The sequence below is a fragment of the Trichosurus vulpecula genome, chromosome 6 (assembly GCF_011100635.1).
Source record: "Trichosurus vulpecula isolate mTriVul1 chromosome 6, mTriVul1.pri, whole genome shotgun sequence".
Classification (NCBI taxonomy): Eukaryota; Metazoa; Chordata; class Mammalia; order Diprotodontia; family Phalangeridae; genus Trichosurus; species Trichosurus vulpecula.
Genome location: NC_050578.1, coordinates 75,341,698 through 75,361,290, shown reverse-complemented (window position 1 = coordinate 75,361,290; position 19,593 = coordinate 75,341,698). Strand labels below are relative to the sequence as shown.

At 39.1% G+C, this 19,593-nt stretch overlaps 1 protein-coding gene across 2 annotated transcripts in view; it reads left to right on the top strand.

Moving 5' to 3' along the window:
- Window positions 1-19,593, top strand: part of ANXA3 (annexin A3) — a 46,817-nt gene that overhangs the window by 16,676 nt on the left and 10,548 nt on the right. For both annotated transcript variants that reach the window (XM_036765358.1, XM_036765357.1), the window contains exons 3-9: window positions 4,294-4,381; window positions 4,780-4,874; window positions 6,777-6,890; window positions 10,577-10,667; window positions 12,942-13,021; window positions 15,812-15,868; window positions 16,859-16,952. In XM_036765358.1, the coding sequence (XP_036621253.1) occupies window positions 4,294-4,381; window positions 4,780-4,874; window positions 6,777-6,890; window positions 10,577-10,667; window positions 12,942-13,021; window positions 15,812-15,868; window positions 16,859-16,952 (619 nt within the window). The remainder of the gene's footprint in view (window positions 1-4,293; window positions 4,382-4,779; window positions 4,875-6,776; window positions 6,891-10,576; window positions 10,668-12,941; window positions 13,022-15,811; window positions 15,869-16,858; window positions 16,953-19,593) is intronic.

Below are 19,593 nucleotides of genomic sequence, written 5' to 3'. Positions count from 1 at the left end.
GCATGGCACTGAATAAATAAATTAACCTAAAATGACTTTTTTATTATATTGACTTAGCTTATACATGAGCAATTAATATTCTTCAGTTGTTTAGATCTGGATTTATCTGTGTGAAAAATGTTTTGTAATGGTGTTCATATTATCCCTAGGTTTGTCTTGGTAGGTAGATTCCCAAGTATTTTATATTGCCTGCATTTATTTTAAATGTATTTCTTTTTCTATATCTTCCTGCTAGGTTTTGTTGGTAGTATATAGAAAAGCTGATGATTTGTGTGGGTTTGTTTTATACCCAGAAATTTTTCTAAAGTTGTTGATTGTTTCAACTAGTTTTTAAGTTGATCCTCTAGGGTTCTCTAAGCATATATCATATAATTTGCAAAGAGTGATAGCTTTGTTTCCTCACTATTTTTATTCCTTAAATTTCTTTTTCTTGTCTTGTTGCTATAGCTAACATTTCTAGTACAATATTGAATAATAATGGTGATAATGGACATCTTTGCTTCACTGCTGATCTTATTGGGAAGGCTTTTAGTTTATTCCCATTACAGTTAATGCTTGCTGATGGTTTTAGATAGATACTACTTATCAGAAAGACTCCATTTATTCCCATGCTTTCTAGTTTCTGCTGGCCCTAGCCCCTGTCAGCTAGCTGGAAAGGTCTTCAGTAACAGAACTCAAGCTTCCCCTTGCCCATTCTCTCTGCCTTGGTCACTCAGAGACCAGACAGAGCATTAAATCCGTGACCCTCCCCTTGGGAGTCGGTGCACACAGATGCTGCTCATCCTGAACCTTGCCCAGTACACAACTTCAGGCTAAGTGTGAGCTAGATCCATGACTGCTCCTCACCCTGGCACACAGCTGCAGGTCACCCTGATGCCTTGATGCAGGTCCCACTCTGGATCTACAGCCCAGCTCTAGAGTTAGAGCAATAAATCTCCCAGCTGCCTTTTATTCATGCTCCCTGCTAGGAGCTCTTTCCATTGGCCCCCACTGAGAAGGTCTAAGTCTGTTAGTAACAGAAGATCTCTTTATGAATCCAGGCACACAGCCTTTCTTCTAAGACCTCTGCTTTGGGCAGAGTTGAATGGGTAAATGAGTGGTCACATTATCGAGCAGTATGGTCCTGGAATTTCTGAGAAGAGGCATGCCTGAGTGAATAGGGATAGGCTCAGAAAGTTTTGTCAGAGAAGGAGCTGTTGACAGGGTTATCACTGCCCAAATGACTTAGTGTTTTCTGTCCCAGACCTCAGTATGTTTGCATTATTTCCTGTTGCATTAGACTTACCCAAGGATGCATGGAATATATGGAAATAAAGATGCATGACAAAAGCTAACTAGGAGAACCAGACCTCCCCACTCTACAGTGCTCTGACGCTGGCTTCTTTTTCCTCCTGTTCACATAGTACAGGAGACACAATCCATGTCATCTCATGATATATAATATGGACAAGTGGATATATGGCACCATATAGGAAATGAATAGTTAATATATTTTCTTTTATATGACAATGTACTTTAGTGTGAAAAGATTAAAGGTTTTAATCAGAACTTACAGAAACCTGTAGTGAAGTGCCATATAACTGTAAGGCGTGGAATGGGTGTCACTCAGTGGATTAGTTATGTGTGTGGGCTACTTTAGTCTGCATTTGTCACTGTGTAAAAAAAAAAAAAGCTGGAATACCAGTCCAGAGGCTCTGCATCTTCCCTGGTTTTATCTATTGCCCAAAGGCAACTTTAGAAGGGAAAAGATTGTTGGGGCCCTCAGCAAAAAACTGCTCCCTTTCAGCTCTCCCATTTCTTCCCCCATCAGTCTTGCCTTCCTGATTGTGTCGATATACCAGGCTAGGGAATGATTCAAAAGTGGGGAACCTCTAGCTGAAGTTCTGGTGGTATTAACAGACTCTTTTATATATGTAGTCAATTAATAGCCATTACCCTCTAGCTCTTTGGAAGAGGACATAATAATGTGTCAGGACCATAGAATGCAAACCTCAGAACTGCTAACAAGTAGCAAAAACCAATTGCTGTGGCCTCGCTCAAAACACACAATGAGCATGTGGCAAAAAAAAAAAAACCAGTGGGAAGGCAAAAAATAAGAAGCATTGCTTGTATAATTTTCAAATAACCATCAGCTGATGATGGCTTTGTTTCCTTGTACCAAGTAACATTCTATGCTAGGTAAGTAGAGAATGACTGAGTTACGCAGATGGAGGCAAAAGCTACCCAAGCTCAGGGATGTTATAGGAAATCATCATCAAAGGGGAAGATGTAACAAAGTATAAGGAGCCATTGTAGGATAGTGCCACAGTGATTTTATTGACAATGCCAGCCTTTTACCTATTCTCTGTTCAGAGCACCTTGACAGACAGTTGTTGAATAATTATAATTACCTTAGTATCTAAAATTCTCTATTTTGAGTGGTTGGGGTTTTTCATCAATTAGATTGTATTGAAACAGATTGCTCAATTTAATCTATTGACTGAGCAGACATAGTATCTCATTTTTGTCTTTGTGGGAACATTAATTCTCCATTCACTTTGAAATGACAAGATAATAGCCTTTCACAGAAATGATATTAAGTGCTTGAGGAGAGACCAAATGAAGTCATGTTAATACAAGACAACAGTCAACCTTAGAGAGTTATATAAAAAGGAAGTCATATCCATAACAGCTTAAAAAGAAACCTGATTATGATAATGAAGGAACAGGCACACTATGAAGAGGTATTGAGGAATGGAGAAAACCCATCAAATGAATATTTATTTTCATTTATTTTACTATTTTTAGTGACCTGTCTTTCCTTTTTAAAAATTTCATTGATATATTTTTATAACACCTTCATTGTTGAATACACCTCCTTTCTGCCTCTAGCCAGCCATTCCTTATAACAAAAAGTATATTTAAAACAAAGAGGAAAAGAATTTTAGCTAAACCAAACCATACACCAACCAAATCTGAGAGTGTATACAGTGTTCAACACTGTAGCCTCCCACTCCTGCAAAGAGGGCATTTTCTAATCTCTACTGTTAATAGCCAAGCTTGGTCATTAACAGTATACTTTTTAAAATTACATTTAAAAAGTCGTTTGTCCCTCTTTTCTGTAACATACATTAGATGGTGACAACAGAGTTGTATAAGTAAACACTGCAATCTACTGGTTATGGAATAATGCCTAAATAACAGTATTTTGAGAAAAAATGCATTGAGTAAAATCTCTACAATGTAAAACTATTTAATAAAACCACTGACCTGTTTTCTGTACATGAGAATTGTCCATTTTTCACTTCTGTACTTTAGTACAACTAGGTTTCCATGTCTGGAATGTGCCTCTTCTCCCTCCTGCCTCTTGAAATTCCTTGCTCTTTTCAGATATTAACAGTGTACTTTCAAGAAATTTTAAAATGTTTCATTTGTTTTTCTTCTCTGGGTGAGTCTTTTCTAGCTGACTAGCTACATTTTTGTAAGTCCAGGGTTTGAGAGGGTGCTTAAAATATGTGCATACCATTTTCCCACTTATTTGCTATGCCAAATAACTTACAATGTCAACAAAGCCCTTGGAAGGGGATTTCTCAGCTGATACTACACATCTATTGCAAAAAAAGGTTCTTCTGATCACCCCAATTACATATAGAAGAAAATGAATGAAAATCTGCTTATTACACATATAATTCATGCTCCCTACTTCTAGGACATGCATGATAACATGTAGGTACATCCTACAGAATGCCCTGAAGAAATGTTTTAACTTTGGTTAAAGCATTTAAGAGGCAATATGATATAGCACAGAAGTATCAAACCCCCAAAATTCCTCAGTGAGATGGGAACCAGATTGAAATGTAATTTAATATATTTAATATAATTTAGAATATTTAAAATAAGTTTAAAATAAAAATACAATAGGACATAGACAATGTTAATATGTGGTTTTCTTATGTATGGTTTAGTGGCTCCCATTTCTATTAGAGTTTGGTACCCTTACTATAGTGGATAAAGAACTGGTTTTGAGTCAGGAAGATCTAAGTTCAAGGTCCATCTCTGCCGCAAACTGGCTGAGTGACCTTGGCCAATTTACTTGACCTCTCAAGCCTCTAGTCAACTTTCTAAGGTTATTAGTAGTAAAGTGGGTACTGCTCTGCTTCGACAGAGGTACCTCACTGGGAGCTTCCTTCACTGATAAAAATCAGTTTTGGTCCAAAAAATCAAAAAGATCCAAATTAAGCACTGGTTGAGGGTTTGTGAAAGACATACTTTGCAGCTGAAAAGAATGTTTCATGTTTATGTGTTCTCTTGTAGACGGGGAACAGAGGGACGGTTCGAGATTACCCAGGCTTTAACCCATCGGCAGATGCTGAAGCTATCCAAAAGGCTATCCAAGGAATTGGTGAGCAGTGTTCCATATTTCATTTTACCTTTGTCAATATTAAAGAGGCCAAAGGTGTCTGTACAGGTGCTGTTTGCCAGGCTTATTTTCTGTATTAGACAGATAAAGACAACCTTTATTTTCTTCCTACACATTACTTACATCCTCTTGCTATGAAAGGACATGCTTGCTTTATCTCAATGCAAGCATGACTTTCCCAGTTGTATTTGTACAATGGAAAATAAGATGTGGATAGATGAACATCCGGATGAAGCTAGCCTGAATGGAACTTGGAGATTAAACTGGAAGTGCCTGAATTTCTGCATTCTTTATAATCCATTAATTATCGGTGTTTTCAAGGTAGACATTCCCAAAATTGAGTTGAAGTTTTGTACGATTAATTTTCTTTGTAAAATTAGGAACCGATGAGAAAACTATTATCCACATTCTGACAGCAAGATCTCACGCACAGCGGCAGTTGATTGCTAAGGAATATCGTGTAGCATCTGGAAAGGTAAGACTTAATTAGTGGAAGTGAGTAAAAAGATAATCACATATCCCATATGAAAGGTTATGGATGAATGTGCCTAGTAAACTTTGCATCTCAAGTTTGATGTGAAGTAGGAAAGAACATTAGGCTGGGAGTCCAGAGATGGAAGGCCTTTCCCTATTCCATCATTACCAACTATGAGATATTCAGCAAGTCACTTAACCTTTAGTGTACTCTTTGGATAAAAAATATGAGGGATTGCTCTAGAACGATCTGTGAAATTGTATGTAAAAATAATCTCGACTGACCCACATTTTTGAGAAAGGTAATACACATAAAAATAAGTGTCATAAAAGGGGTGCTGTGGTAGTATTGGCATATTTTATTTTTATGAGGTTCTGTGGGTATTTTGTTCCTTGTGAGTTCCTGTGGTTGTGGGTCATAGTGATTTCTATTCTGCGGTATTTGATTTAAGTTTTATCAATACCTTTCACTTTCATATCAGATTCAATTCTGAATAGACCTCCTCTCCCAGCCTAATCAGTAAGCATTCCTTTAAAAACAAACAGATCCATAACAGTATAACAAATCCAACTACCATGTTAGTGGTGTCTCTCTATCCACATTTATAACATTCCACACCCATGAATGCTCAGCTCTCCAACCAAAGGAGGGAGGAGCATTTTCTCATTTCCTCTCTGGGGGCCAAGCTTGGTGACTTTTTGTTGTTCAGGCATGTCTGACTCTTGGGGACCCCACGGACCATAACATGCTCATTTTTGGGATAATTTAAGCATCCTGTAAGATATCTTCAGCCTTGGGACTCTACCTCAGCACTACCTTCTGCCTTTCTGATTGGAAAATGGAGTGATGAACTCCAAACCTCCATTTAAGGAGAGAGCACAGCTCAGACATGTCATTTCTCACCTGGTCGCACTACCTTGGGACTTTACTGACTGGCTTCTTTATCATGCCCCTGAATTAGGTACCTCTTCCCACACTTTTCAGCTTCCTTTTATGTTTTCATCCCTTATTAGATCATGGGTTGCTTTTGCATAGGGAATTCCTTCCTCTTTTCCTTCTCCCCTTCATTCTTTCCCTTCTTCCTTCCTTTTCTCTTTTCTTTTTTCCTTCTTTCCCTTCCTGCCACTTTCTTCCTTCCTTTTCTCCCTCCCTCCTTTTTCCTTCTTCCCTCCCCCCTTCTCACCCCTCTATCTCTATCTGTCTGTCTCTTTCTTTCCCAACCCCAGTACATAGCACACTGGCTGGCACATAATAGATGCTTAATAAATGTTTATCAACTATTTATTGGTTTAACGTGCAAATAGATTTGAACTAGAACAAACAGTAAGCTAAGGAGCCAACATCATGTTCTCCACTCACCTGACCTACTTTCCTCTTTGCTATTTGTATGTCAGAAGTAAAGTCTGATTGCTTTGGTGCTGATTTTTGACCACCAAAAAAACTTAGCCCTTGCACATGTATAACCTTTATCAAATTGCTTGCCATCTCAGGGAGGGTGAGGGGAAGGAGGGAAGGAGAGACTTTGGAATTCGAAATGTTAAAAAACAAATGTTAAAATTTTTTACATGTAATTGGAAAAAATATTCAAAAAACCCAATCTTAGTCTTTCTACATGAAGTAGACCCATAGTAAAACCAAATCCTTCCTAATGTAGTAGGGCTGTTAAGCAGAGTTCTCTCTCTTCAGAGATTTTGCTCCTGAGCCCATTCTGGGGGTAGATCAAGGAGGCAGTCCTCAAATGTTAGGCAGCAGTAACTGAACACTGACAAGTGAGCTGGGTGTGTGTGGATGGGTGAAGGGTGTGCCCTCCCAGGCAGAGAATGTTAACCTTCTCCTCTGAGCCAACCCATGAGAAGGAATGTCCAGCATTTAAAATGTTTTACTTTGGGGAATTTGTTTTAGGATCTGAAAGATGACTTGAAGAGTGATCTCTCTGGCAACTTTGAACGTCTAATGGTGGCCCTTATTACTCCACCAGCCCTATTTGATGCGAAGCAATTAAAGAAAGCCATGAAGGTAGGAGTCCAGTGGTAGTTTCACCATCCATATGTGTCTGCTTGTAATCTGCATGACCACAGGAAAGTAACGCTATGAAAAAATAATCTACAACTTTACCATTGGAAAAATGATCAGCTAGTAGATTGTGGATTCTTTAGGGGTAGTGACTACTCTGCTTTCAGCTTATGTCCTCAAGCCTGTCACGAAGTGGAAGTTACCTGTTAATTAATTGACTCCGACTTGACTTTTATTCTGCTGTTCTTCGAGACTCCTACAAAAGGTTCTTCTGCATTTATATCCTTCATGGGCTAAAATGGCAAATAAACTGTGGCTTTAGTACAATGTCATTTTAATTTGCAGCCAGGGAACTACATCCTAATGAGGCACAAGCGTTTGTGAATTATTTATTTGCAACAGAAAAGGCTTTTCCAAGATTGATCATCAGAAATTTTGCAAGCTTATCAAGTCAAATAAAAACTCTTCCTGTTTTATTATGAAAGAGATATGTCTCAACAAGGACACTTTCTGATCAGAAGTTTTGCTATCAGTAGAATGTAAGTTTCCCCGAGGGTAAGGACCACCTTTTAAAAAAATGTTATATCCCCAGCACAGAATTGATATTTAATAAATGCTTGTTGAATTGAATGAAATTGAAGAGTTCAGACCCTGGGATGTGAGCCATTACTTCATTTTCCCTAGAGTGATTTTCATCACTCGATATTTACTTCTTATGGAAGTATTATAATAACAGTTAGTAGTAGTAATATCCATCTTGTGGTTGTCCAGTTGTGTCTGACTCTTCATGACCCCATTTAGGGTTTTCTTGGCAAAGACTCTGGAGTGGCGTGCTATTTCCCTCTCCAGCTCATTTTACAGATGAGGAAACTGAGGCAAACAGGATTAAGTGACTTGCCCAGGGTCACACAGCTAGCAAGTGTCTGAGACTGGATTTAAACTCAGAAAGATGAGTTTACCGCTAGGAGTTTTACCACTAGTAGTGGTAGTAATAATACTAGTACTATTAGGAGTAGTAGTAGTACTAATGGTAGTAGTAGCATTAATAATAGTGGTACCATTCTTGGCAGCATGAGTGGTTATATTCATAATAATGGTAATAATACTAGTAATAGTAAGATTGATAGTATTGTCATTAGTGGTGGTAGTATTAGTGGCATTAGTACTATGGGCAGTACTATTACTAGTAGGTTAGTATTAATACTAGTACTATTAGTAGTAGCAGTTGTACTCATACTAATAGTATGCATGGTATTATTTTGGTAGTAGTCTTGGTAAAAGGAGGAGGAGAAGTAGCAGTAGTAATAGTAATACTAGTAATACTATTTGTCACGGTAAAAATAGAATTAGTTTTAGTAGTAGTAGCAGCAACAGCAGCAGATAACCTTTTATGACCTTTAAGGTTTACATAGATCATTTGATCCTCACAATAACTCACTTAGGCAAGCACTATTATTTCCATTTTATAGAAGAGGCAACTGAGAGGTTAAATGAAGAGAAACTAAGAGGGTGAAAGAGGGAAAGATGACTTGCCTAGAGTGACACAGAAGCGTCAGAGGCAGAGTTTGCACTCAGGTCCTCCAAGTCCAGTGCTCTCTCTACTCTATCCATTTCTGTTTGAGTTTGACACCACCACCTTACACCAATCAGCTCGGAGGCAGTAGTCCGGTTCTTGACCATTGTTCTTGGAAGGACAGTGTAATTCAGTGGGCTCACTTCCCGTGACAAGCCTGAGTCTCTGACAGCCTTCCTTCTCCATAATAGGATTATGGCATTGGCCTATCTATGTAGCAGCAAGGATGGAAGGAGGAATTCACTTAAAATATTACAAGACCTTTTTTAAATAGTGTGGATTATTTACGTGCTTGAGAATGATCATCTCACAGATTCACATAATTTGGGAGTTAGGAGGGACCCCGGTGATCCTCTCAGTCCAGTTATCCATAGAAGAAATCCCTACTTTTACATACCCAGAAAATCTCTCTGCTTAAATACCTTTAAGGAGGTCACCTCCTAAGACGGCCCCTTCCCCTTATGGACCGCTCTAATCCTTGGTGCGGTTTTCTTGACATCGGTCTTCATTTGGCTTCTTTGCTACTTCCCCCTTTTGCTCCTGGTTCTGGCCTCTGGGGCCAAACAGAACAAATCTAATATGTCTTTCACATAACAAGGCCAAGATTTCTGATTTTAAGGGTCATTGTCCTTTCATTTTAAAATGACTTATTCATGTCTAACATTGAAGAACCACTGCCCACATGAGCTGAAATACTGTAGTGCTCCCTTTTCTGTGAACAAGCCCTTCTCTTCTGACCCAAGGCATGTGGTTTCGACTGGGTTTAGTCCTGAGGGAACCTATCCACTACTGAGAGGAGTCAGGCTTCTTTTTCTCACATTTTTGGGTTCATTAAACCACCACTGCAGTGCCTGGGGTTGGGGAGTGGGAGAAATTTACTTATACCTTAGGTTATGGCTCAAATCCAGTATTTCCCCCAAAAAGAAGTATTGAAAGGTACTCAGTGTACAATATGAATCAGGTATTTTATTCCTACACACAAAAGAAATGCTAAATATAAAAGCTGCACCTCTCACAAACTAAACCTAAAATAGCTTTCTAAGCCTCAACTTGATCAGAAAATAAAGGGGTTTTTAAGGTTGTTAATTAGGCATTTTGCATTTTACCTTGGCCCTGAACTATCCAAACAATTCCCGTGACATGTATGTCAGGCTTGGGCAAATCCTCTTTTCAGTGATTGTCCTCTCTAAGAACTTTAGAGTAATTACTAGAACTTCTTCCCCTACTGCCAATCAGATCTGACCCAATGGAACAGAGGAATTATAGCCTTCCCAGCCTCACAATGCTGTCTTTCAAGCCTGGACACCTCCATGTCAGGATAGATGCTTGTTTGCCTAAGGTTAGGAGAGAACAGTAGTAGTAGTAGCAGTACCAATGGTAGTAGTAGCATTAATAATAGTGGTACTATTATTGGTAGTATGAGTGGTTATATTCATAATAATAGATAATACTAATAATAGTATTAGTTCCAAAAGAAGCAGCCCAAACCCAGGCTCAAGCTTGCCTAAGCAAAGCATGTGCTTTGGGTGCCATGCGCTCTTGGCCACATGGAGGCCAAGATGGTGGGGGAATTGAGCAATGTGTCCATTTCCTCCACCTCCCTCTTGGGAAGAAGCTTAAAACAATGCTGACGCACTTCATAGCCAGAAAGCAAGAGAGGAGCTGAGGGTGGGGTCACTCCTTTTAAAATACCTACTGAGTCATCAATTTTCTCAGATCTGCTTCCTATGAGGACACTCTTTATCATCTCAAAGTGCAGACATTTTAGTCTGAGTCACACATGGCCCATAGCACACCCACAAACTCCCATATAATTGACTACAACTAAAAATGGCACTCTGAGCATGTACCATGGGATGGCCCATTCAGCCTCCGCTGCACTTGGAATGATTGTTTTCTTCATTTTCTAGAAGCTTAGTATTTGTTTTTATGCTAGCAAATTCCAGAATATTTGTGTTATGTTAATGACAAAATGCATTGAGGCTTAGAATGCTATTTTTGTGTAATATATGATAGAATTAATTTGCTGGAAACTACTTCTCCCTTCTGTGAAGACTGAAATAAAACAGAGAAAAATAAAATTAACATTCTTAGGAAATCTGTACTTCTGTTTCAGGGCTCTGGAACTGATGAGAGTTCACTGATTGAAATCCTAACTACCAGGAACAGCAAACAACTGAAGGAGATCTATGAGGCTTATTATACGGGTAAGGGCTCTCTCCATTGTGTGGCATTTTAGGTACAGCTGGTCACGTTCATGTTGGAGAAGAAGCTGTATGTGGGAAAGAGAATTGTATTTAGAATAATGGGAGGGGCAGCTAGGTGGAGCAATGAATAGAGTACCAGCCCTGGAGTCAGGAGGACCTGAGTTCAAATGCGGCCTCAGATACTTGACACACTTACTAGCTGTGTGACCTTGGGCAAACCACTTAATCCCAATTGCCCTGCCTTCCCCCCTGCAAAAAAAAAAAAAATAGAATAATGGGATAGAGAAATGTGAATATTTTTTGAGCCAGAAACTGTTACATAAGGATAAATGGGGAGGAAAATATAGCACATAAAATGGGCTGGGCTCTGTGCTTAGAGCTTTATAATATTATGTTCTTTGATCCTCACAACAACCCTGTGAAGTAGGTACTATTACAATCACTATTTTATAGTTGTGGAAACTGAGGCAGACAGAAGTTAAGTGACTTACCCAGGGTCACACAGCTAGGAAGTATCTGAGGCTGGATTTGAACTCAAGTCTCCCTTACTGTAAGCTCAGTAAACTCTACAGTCTGCCACCAGCTGCCATGATTTATGTGTTTGAACCTATAGATAGAATAGCTTCTACCCTATAAAAACATTGTTTAATTGAACCAGCTCTCAGGACTAGCATGAGAAAAAAACACATATATTACTGTATATGATCATAAGACCAGAGGTGAAAGGGTCTTAAGCAGTATATTAATTAATGTCGTCAGGGAGGAGGTGGAAACAATACAGTGAGCTCTATAAAACTCCAAATATTAAAAAAAATGCACAAGGCCAAATCCTTTGGAGAAATCCAAGAAAAAGTCACAGTGAGTCATTTTTCTAGCCTGAGGTGGCATAGGAAGACAGATCTCCAGACACTGAGGATGGACACTAGCCCAGAATGCCACAGGAGCATTCTGATTCAGGGAGAGCCAGTGCACTTGGGCAGGCAGAAGTTCGAGACCCATACCTGGGCACCTCCAGATCCATATGAGGGGCATCTAAACAGAGACAGGTACGGGTAGCTTTGTTGTCCACTATACATAAAGAAGTCGGGAAAATTTGGAATAAGATATTTCATAAGGTAAAAGATGGAGACTTAGAGCTAAGAAGAAATCACCCAGAAAAACCGAGTATAATGCTATGCGGGGGCTGGGGTGGGGGATGGATTTTTAATGCTGCTGCTGAGTAGAAATTTTGAATTACAAACACTAGAGTAAAGAAGAACGTACAAAGGCAAATAGAAGTGATCTATTAGAAGATCCGTGGAAGAAGTGTTTGCATTCTAATTCAAAAAGGTGGTTGAAATATGTCCCCTCTGATGTCAGCAAGAATCATAGAGGGAATCAAATAAGATGGAGGACCTGGGAGTGATTTTTATGTTTCGATGATCTTGAAAGAAGGAAGGAAAGTTGGGGGAAGAAAAGGGAAAAAATGGCAGGGGGTGGTACTTATCTCACATACTTGGAGAGGACAAGTTGAAGTCTCCGTGAACGAGGAAGGGGTAGGGAAATGGGCATCTTTTCAACTTCACTTAGAACTAATACAAAATGAAGTAAGCAGAACCAGGAGAATAATTTTTTAGAGTATAACAACAATGTTGTAAAAATGAGCAATTTTGAAGGATGCAATAATCAACCAAAATTCCAAAGCATCAATCATTTAGAATGCTGCCCGCCTCCAGAGAGAGAAGTGGTGGCCCAGGTATGCAGAGTGAGACGTGCACTTTTGGACATGGCCCATGTGGGAACATGTTTTGCTCAACTCCGTGTATTTGTTTCAGAGGCCATCTTTTTCTTTCGTGTGTGTGTGTGTGTGTGTGTGTGTGTGTGTGTGTGTGTGTGTGTATGAGTGTTAGGAGGGAGGTAGGGAGAGAGGGCAGATGCTTAATTGTAAAAAATGTAAATAAAATTATAAAGTCTCAGGGGAAGGGGAGAAGGAATATTTGGAGAAGACAAGGGAATATCAAACTTCTTTCTTTTTAAAAATTCTTCTAATTCTTTCTTTTTGATTCCCTATTAAAAAATGAAAATATTTTTGATTATGAAAAAACAAGGAAAAAAGAAATACAATTAAGGTCCCAATACTTTTCTCAGGCAGAATAAGGTCAAATAGTTACCTGAACAGCCTATGGTTTTTTTTTTCTTCCATTAGGTCTTAATATTACTATGAAAGTTTTCTAGGTATTATGGTGGCATTTTTTCAGTTCACAGCAGCTTAATTTTATTATTGTTTGATTTTAGCATATAAGAAGAGTCTTGGGGATGACATTAGTTCGGAGACATCTGGAGACTTCAGGAAAGCACTGTTGACTTTGGCAAATGTGAGTTTCTTGCTTCTTCAATATCAGTCAACAATCATTAAGAATCACTTAGGGGTTCATGAGTTAATGAGTTCAAATCCAGCCTCAGACACTTACGAGCTGTGACCCTGGGCAAGCCCCTTAACTCCGATCACTCCCCACCGGCCCCCCAAAAAAAGAATCGGCTTTGTGCCGAGTCCAGCACTAAATACTGGAGATACAAATACAATGAATAAAACAATCCTTTCTCTCAAGCACCTTATATTCTAACAGGCGAGACAAGTACATGTAGAAGTATATGCAGAATAAAGATAGAGAGTAAATAAAAGGTAGTGAGACACAAGGAGGCAGGCCTGGAGTCAGGAAGACTCCTTTTCCTGAGTTGAAATCTGGCCTCAGATTTCAGTCTGGGCTACTAGCTTTGTGACCCTGGCAAGTCACTTAACCCTGATTGCCTCCAAAAAAGCAAGAAAAGAAAAGAAAACCTCAGATGGAGTCATGAAGAGTTGGACATGACCGAAATAATTAATAACAGCAAAGACACAAAGTTGTTGGGGAGGGTGGTCACTCATTGTGGGGGTGGGGGTGGTCAGTGTGGCATTGGGAAATGCTTCTCATAGAAGGTGGTACCTAAGTTGCATTCTGAGGGAAGGGAAAGATTCATCCTATGAGGGCATAAGGAGAAAGAGTGCCCTCCAGGCATGGGGGATGGCCAAGATTTTTTTTGACATATCCTCCACTAAAGTTCTATGTGGATGGATGCCTCATGGTCATATGGAGGTGCCTGGTCAAAGACATTATGCCTTTCATCAGCGACTAGACTAGATCAGTTCCGAGAGGCTCATCACAAGTGATTGGCCACCAAGTATAGATTTTTTTAAACCCCGCCCCCGCCCCAGCAACTCTTGAGGGTTCATCTACTAAGGCAGAAAAGGGTTAATTAATGATTTTGTGGATGCCTGAAAGTTTACATTCCATATGTGTGTAGGTATAGAGTATATCGATAGATATAATTACTCGTTATTGATAGAACACTTTAAGGTTTGCAAAGAGCTTTCCTATGGGACGTAGGAAGCTCAGATATTATTCTCCCCATGAGAAAATGAAGGTCAAGAGTGATTCAGTCATCCAGCCAGAGTCAGAGATCTCAAGCTTGAGGGGAACATAGCAGTTGTCTAGTCCAACTCTTCACTCTACACATGTGGAAATTGATGCCCAGGGTGGTTACATGATTTGCCTAAGGTGACCTAGGTGATAAATCACAGAGGTAGGATTCAAATTCAAACCTGAGACTCCAGATTCAATAGAGCCAGAGGCTCTAAACCAAGGTTCCATGACTCCAGGCCAAGGCACTTTCTACTAGATCAGACTACCTTATAGCTCTTCAAACATTTGTTTAGCGACAACAAATTTCACATCAGTTGCCTCCTTCAACCCATCTATAATCTAAAGCTTCTACAATCTATGCCTGCCTGATAATGATTCTTTTGACAGCCCTGATGGGACCATGTGGCCATGACTGAGGTGTTGGCACCACCTGGTGGCTGCCTACCCTAATTTTAGGTTCTGTTCCTTTGTAAAACTGAAAGATTAAGGATCCTCATATTTAGAGCTGAAAGAGACAGGATGGCAAGTGCATGTGCAAACATACATATCCTATAAGTATTTTTTATTTAGGTGCTTGACTTGATGTTTTATTTCAAATAGAACATTCTTATTCCAAAGCTGTTTGCATGTTTTCTTTTCCATTAGACTAGAAGCTCCTTGAGGCCAGGGATTACTTTTGCCTTTTTTGTGTGTGTCCTCAGCACTTAGCACAGGGCCATGCACATAGTAAGCCTTCAATAAATGTCTATTAAAAGTAATTAAAAATATTTATAGTATTTTGTTTGCTTAAGACCTGAGTTCAAATATGCCCTCAGACATTCACTAGCTGAGTGACCTTGGGCAATTGTTTGCCTCAGTTTCCTCAACTGTAAAATGGTGATAATAATAGCTCCTATCTCCCAGAGTTGTTGTAAGGACCAAATAAGATAATAATTATAAAGCGTTTAGCACAGTGCCTCGCACATAGTAGGTATAATAGAAATATTAGCTATTATTATTTTTTTTTGTTATTTTTAATCAGTGGTAAAGTCACCAGAACATTGAGACTTTTCTTGAAGAATCACACATCATTCCTACTCTGTATACCATACCCCAAGCTTTCTGCCCCACTGACCTCTCCATACACTCTTCAATTCTTCACACACACACACACACACACACACACACACACACACACACAGCAGAGGGCATGCCAAAATAAAAATTACCTGAAGTCAAACTAACCTCAGTCTTAGAAGACTTAAGAACAGGACGGAAGAAAAGCATCTAACATGCAAATCATCAGCCTGGCATGCATACAAGTAAATGCCTGTTGTTACAAACAGGACCAAAATCATTTAGGAGCTATTCACTTTTGAATGTGTCATTTTGACACTGTTTTCTGAGTAATTGAAGCAAGACTATTCTGCTTCAATGGACCTTTACCAGAATTGTTCATATATGATGAAAGGTCACAAGGTGAATTTCAAATAATCCAAACTGACTTTAATTACTACCAGGACATGGAGGATACCAGCCAAACATCCAGTTAATTGTGTGCTGGGTAGATGTGGCACTAGAGAGACCTTCTGAGGTCTCTTACTGGTTGGGAGAAAGTGTGTTTATAACCACATGCTCTATGTAATAGTTGTATCATGGATAGAGATGTCTTAGGGCTTTCTCTACTTTAATGAATGTCTCTATTTTCCTTTGTTATTGTTATAGGGCAGACGAGATGAAGGTCTGAAAGTGGATGAAAATCTTGCAAAAAAGGATGCCCAGGTTAGAAACAGTCACAGAAAGGAGAAATGATACAGATACTGATTCCTCCCTTCAGTCGCTTAACATCTTTTCTATTTCTGTCTTTGTGGTGACAAAGGGGAGGCACCTTCATTAGTTAGTGCTAGATTTGGTTTCTCTTCCTCTAAAGGAAAGCACCCCGGAGAATATAGTGTGTCCAGCATGAGCTTCCCACTGTCCGTCTTGGCTCCCCTTACTTCCGTTGGCTTGTGATATATTTTCTCACAGATCCCCAACATGCAAAAGTCCTAACTCCAAATAATTATAAGTTGTGGCTAGTAAAAGAAAAAGAAAAATTGTTGCTCTGAAGTTGGAAAAAACTTAAGTAGTTAAGCTGAGCAATCTTTTATGATTGTGATGGAATAAGAAATGATGAGCTCAGTAATCTTAGAAAAACATGGAAAGACTTGCACTAAATAATGAAGAATGAAATGAGCAGAACCAAGACAGCAATGTATATACTAACAGCAATATCGTTTTTAAGATGACTTTGAGCAGCAAATAAGTCATTTTGACTATTATAAATACCCAAATTACCTATAAGGGGCATATGAAGAAAGATGCTATCTGCATCTAGAGAAAGAACTGATAAATAGAAGTATATATAGAATAATTTTACATATATATATATATATACACCTACTTGTGTCTAATGGTAGCCATCTCTAAGGCAAGAGAGGGGAGGGAAGAAAAAAAAGAAATTTCCGTGATAACTTTATTATATATTTAAAAGGAATAGCAAGTTGTATGTAATAGATTTGCAGTTTCACATGCAGTCATCATTTTTTTATAATACTATGTTATGGAAATGCTTGTTTTATTCCATAAAGTAAGTAAATAAATAAATAAATAAGGTAACACCTACCTTTTTTCCAATCCTCACATCCTTTAGAAACAAATAATTTTTAAAAAAGCAACACATTTTGGCATATGCATTGTAGCACTGAAGTGATTATCTCCTTCTTGCAATAGATTCTTTATGATGCTGGTGAGAAGAAGTGGGGCACCGATGAAGACAAATTTACTGAGATCCTGTGTTTAAGGAGCTTTCCTCAACTGAGACTAAGTATGTGATCGGTTCATCTTAGATCATATTTGAATGTTTTGACCCAAGTGGATCTTGCTTTTGACATCCAGAGTCAAGGGTCTCTTGTATTTTTATTCGCTACTTTTTTTGGGAAGCAAGATAGAAAATTGGAGCCATAACCCAAGATAAGAGGACCCCACTTGTCTGAAAGACTGGCAGGTTATAGTTTAAGTGATGATGTACAACTAGTTGTAGGAGAGGCTGGAGGAAGAGGGCAGCTTTTTTAGTGTGGACTGTTTGGATATAGAGGAGGAAAGGGTTCAAATGTAATAGGGAAAGGATTCCCCCAGAGCCAGCCCATCCTTGTTTTCATCACATCCTGGGAGTCAGAAGTTGTCAATAGATTTTAATGATGTTATAATATAGCTTTAAAATATGTCAATCTTTAATCTTTTCTGGTAGTTACAAGATGGAAGTGGGGGTATGACTAAATAGTAATTAATCTGAAAAAGGTCTCTCAGTTTTAACTGAAAGTTCAACTGTGTGTTGGAGATATTTCTACACCAAACTCTGTGTGTACCTGTGTTGTACACTCTTTTGACCAGTTTACATGAAAGTGAAGCTCAAGCGATGCCCACTTCCTTCCATCTTATTTATATACTCTTCTACTTTCCACACCCTGATTACATGAGAGAGTCGTTTCTTTCTTCCTAGGTGAATTCTTTTCCTCCTTCCTTTCATTTCTTCTTTTATGATCATCAGAACACAACAAAACCACTCTCAGGCCCTCTGCCTTATTAAACGCCATCTATGACCCCTGATAATATTAGGGTTGCAGGGGAAAACTGGTATCATTTTCCCTTTTAGAATGCAAACACTTCATCCTTGTAGAATCCCTTTCAGTTGCTGAGTCGTATCTTTTTATGTTTCTCTTGACTACTGTGTTTGTGTTGCGGTTTCTATTCAGCTTTGGTCTTTTCATCAGGAATGCTTAGAAGTCTTCTATTTTATGGAATGAAGGAAGACAGAAAATAAGAGAAAGAAGGAGGTAGGGAGGGAGGGGAAAAGGAAGGAAGGACAAAATAATTTATTAAGCACTTACTGTGTGCCTGGCACTGTGCTAAGTATTGCGATACAAGCAGAAGTAAAAAGACAGTTCCTGCCCTCAAGGGGCTAACATTCTAATGTGTGCACAAAAGTAAACTGAAAAGCTGAGAGTGGGGAGAGGGTATGCAGCATGGCAGCATGGTTTTGAAGTCTAGAAAGTGAGGAATAGGGCTGAGAGAGAAATGAAGGTAAGCCATCTTGAGCCAATCCACAAAATGGAGTCTCCAGAAAAAAAATTCACCAGTGAGAGCAGCGGGGCAGGCTTTGTGGAGAGATATTCCAGTGTTTTCAGGTTGTAGGAGTTGTAGGCTGTTGTAGGACAAGGAAGCCCCAGGTACTAAGGGAAGTTCCAGGTTGAGCCAGCAGTAAAATAGGGCATGAGTTCGAGGTCCAGAAAGTTAGGAAAAGGGCTAGGAGGGGAATGAAGTTTCATTTTTTTCCCCTTGTGTGATTACACTTATTCTAGAAAAGTCTTTCTTGATTGGTTGCCTATATCTTGTCTTTTGAAATATAATATTCCATGCTCTCCATTCCTTTGTAGTAGTAGTTGCTAAATCTTATGGGATCCTGGCTATGGTTCCTCAATAATTGTACCTTTTTTTCCAGTTGTTTGCAGCATTTTTCCTTTGACCTGGAAGCTCTGGGTTTTGACTATGATGTTCCTGGATGTTTTCATTTGGGGGTTTCTTTCAGAGGATTTTTTGACTTTGCTGTAATATTTCTTCTTGTCTCGTGGATTCGTTAACATCTATTTGCTCCATTTTAATTTTCAGGGACTGTGTTGCTTAGGTAAGATTTTATACCTCTTGCAACTAAGCTAACAAAAGATTATGATCTGAAAAAAGAATCTGGAAGTGGAATAATTGTGGGTGATGGCAAGATTAAGGGTATGACCATTTCATGTGTAACTGAGTAGAGTGGAAGAGTAAATCCAGGGAATTAAGTAAGTTGAGGAACTGGGAAGTTAAAATATTTGCAGGCGTATCATTATGTAAGTTGAAATAGCTTAAGTATGAGGGCAAAAAGAAGATGAAAACAGAGACTGTGTCAGTACTGGAGTTATTGAAGAAGGAAGAGGAATGCCCTGAGGGTTGATAGCTAACAGACACCAATATCTATGTTGGATGGTGAATTTGGATGTTGTGATGCTGAGAGGAGAAGGGTTTGTCTAGTGAAGGTGCTAGATAGAGTCTGTAAGTGGCAACAGATCAAGGAATATTTCCCCAGGAGGAAGAAGTGTTCTGACTCTTCTACTCTGAGCAGTGAGTCAAGAGTTATGAGAGAATATAGAACTAGTTCTGGAAAGAATAGCAAGAGAAGCAGTGTTATTAGGAGGGAACCAGGTCTCAGTGAGGACCAGAAGATGATAGGAAGTTTTGACTTTATAGAGCAAACACACCAGAAGGCTCTGTAGAAGGGGTAGGCAGATCTGGAGTCAGGCACTGGCAGGGGATGGGGTTGGGTTGAGGTAGGTAGGTTTGGGGGAGTAGCCATGAGGATGAGAAATGGAATTTATATGCATATGTGTAAATATATTCACTTTAAATTTGTTCTGTGTATATTTTGTATGAAC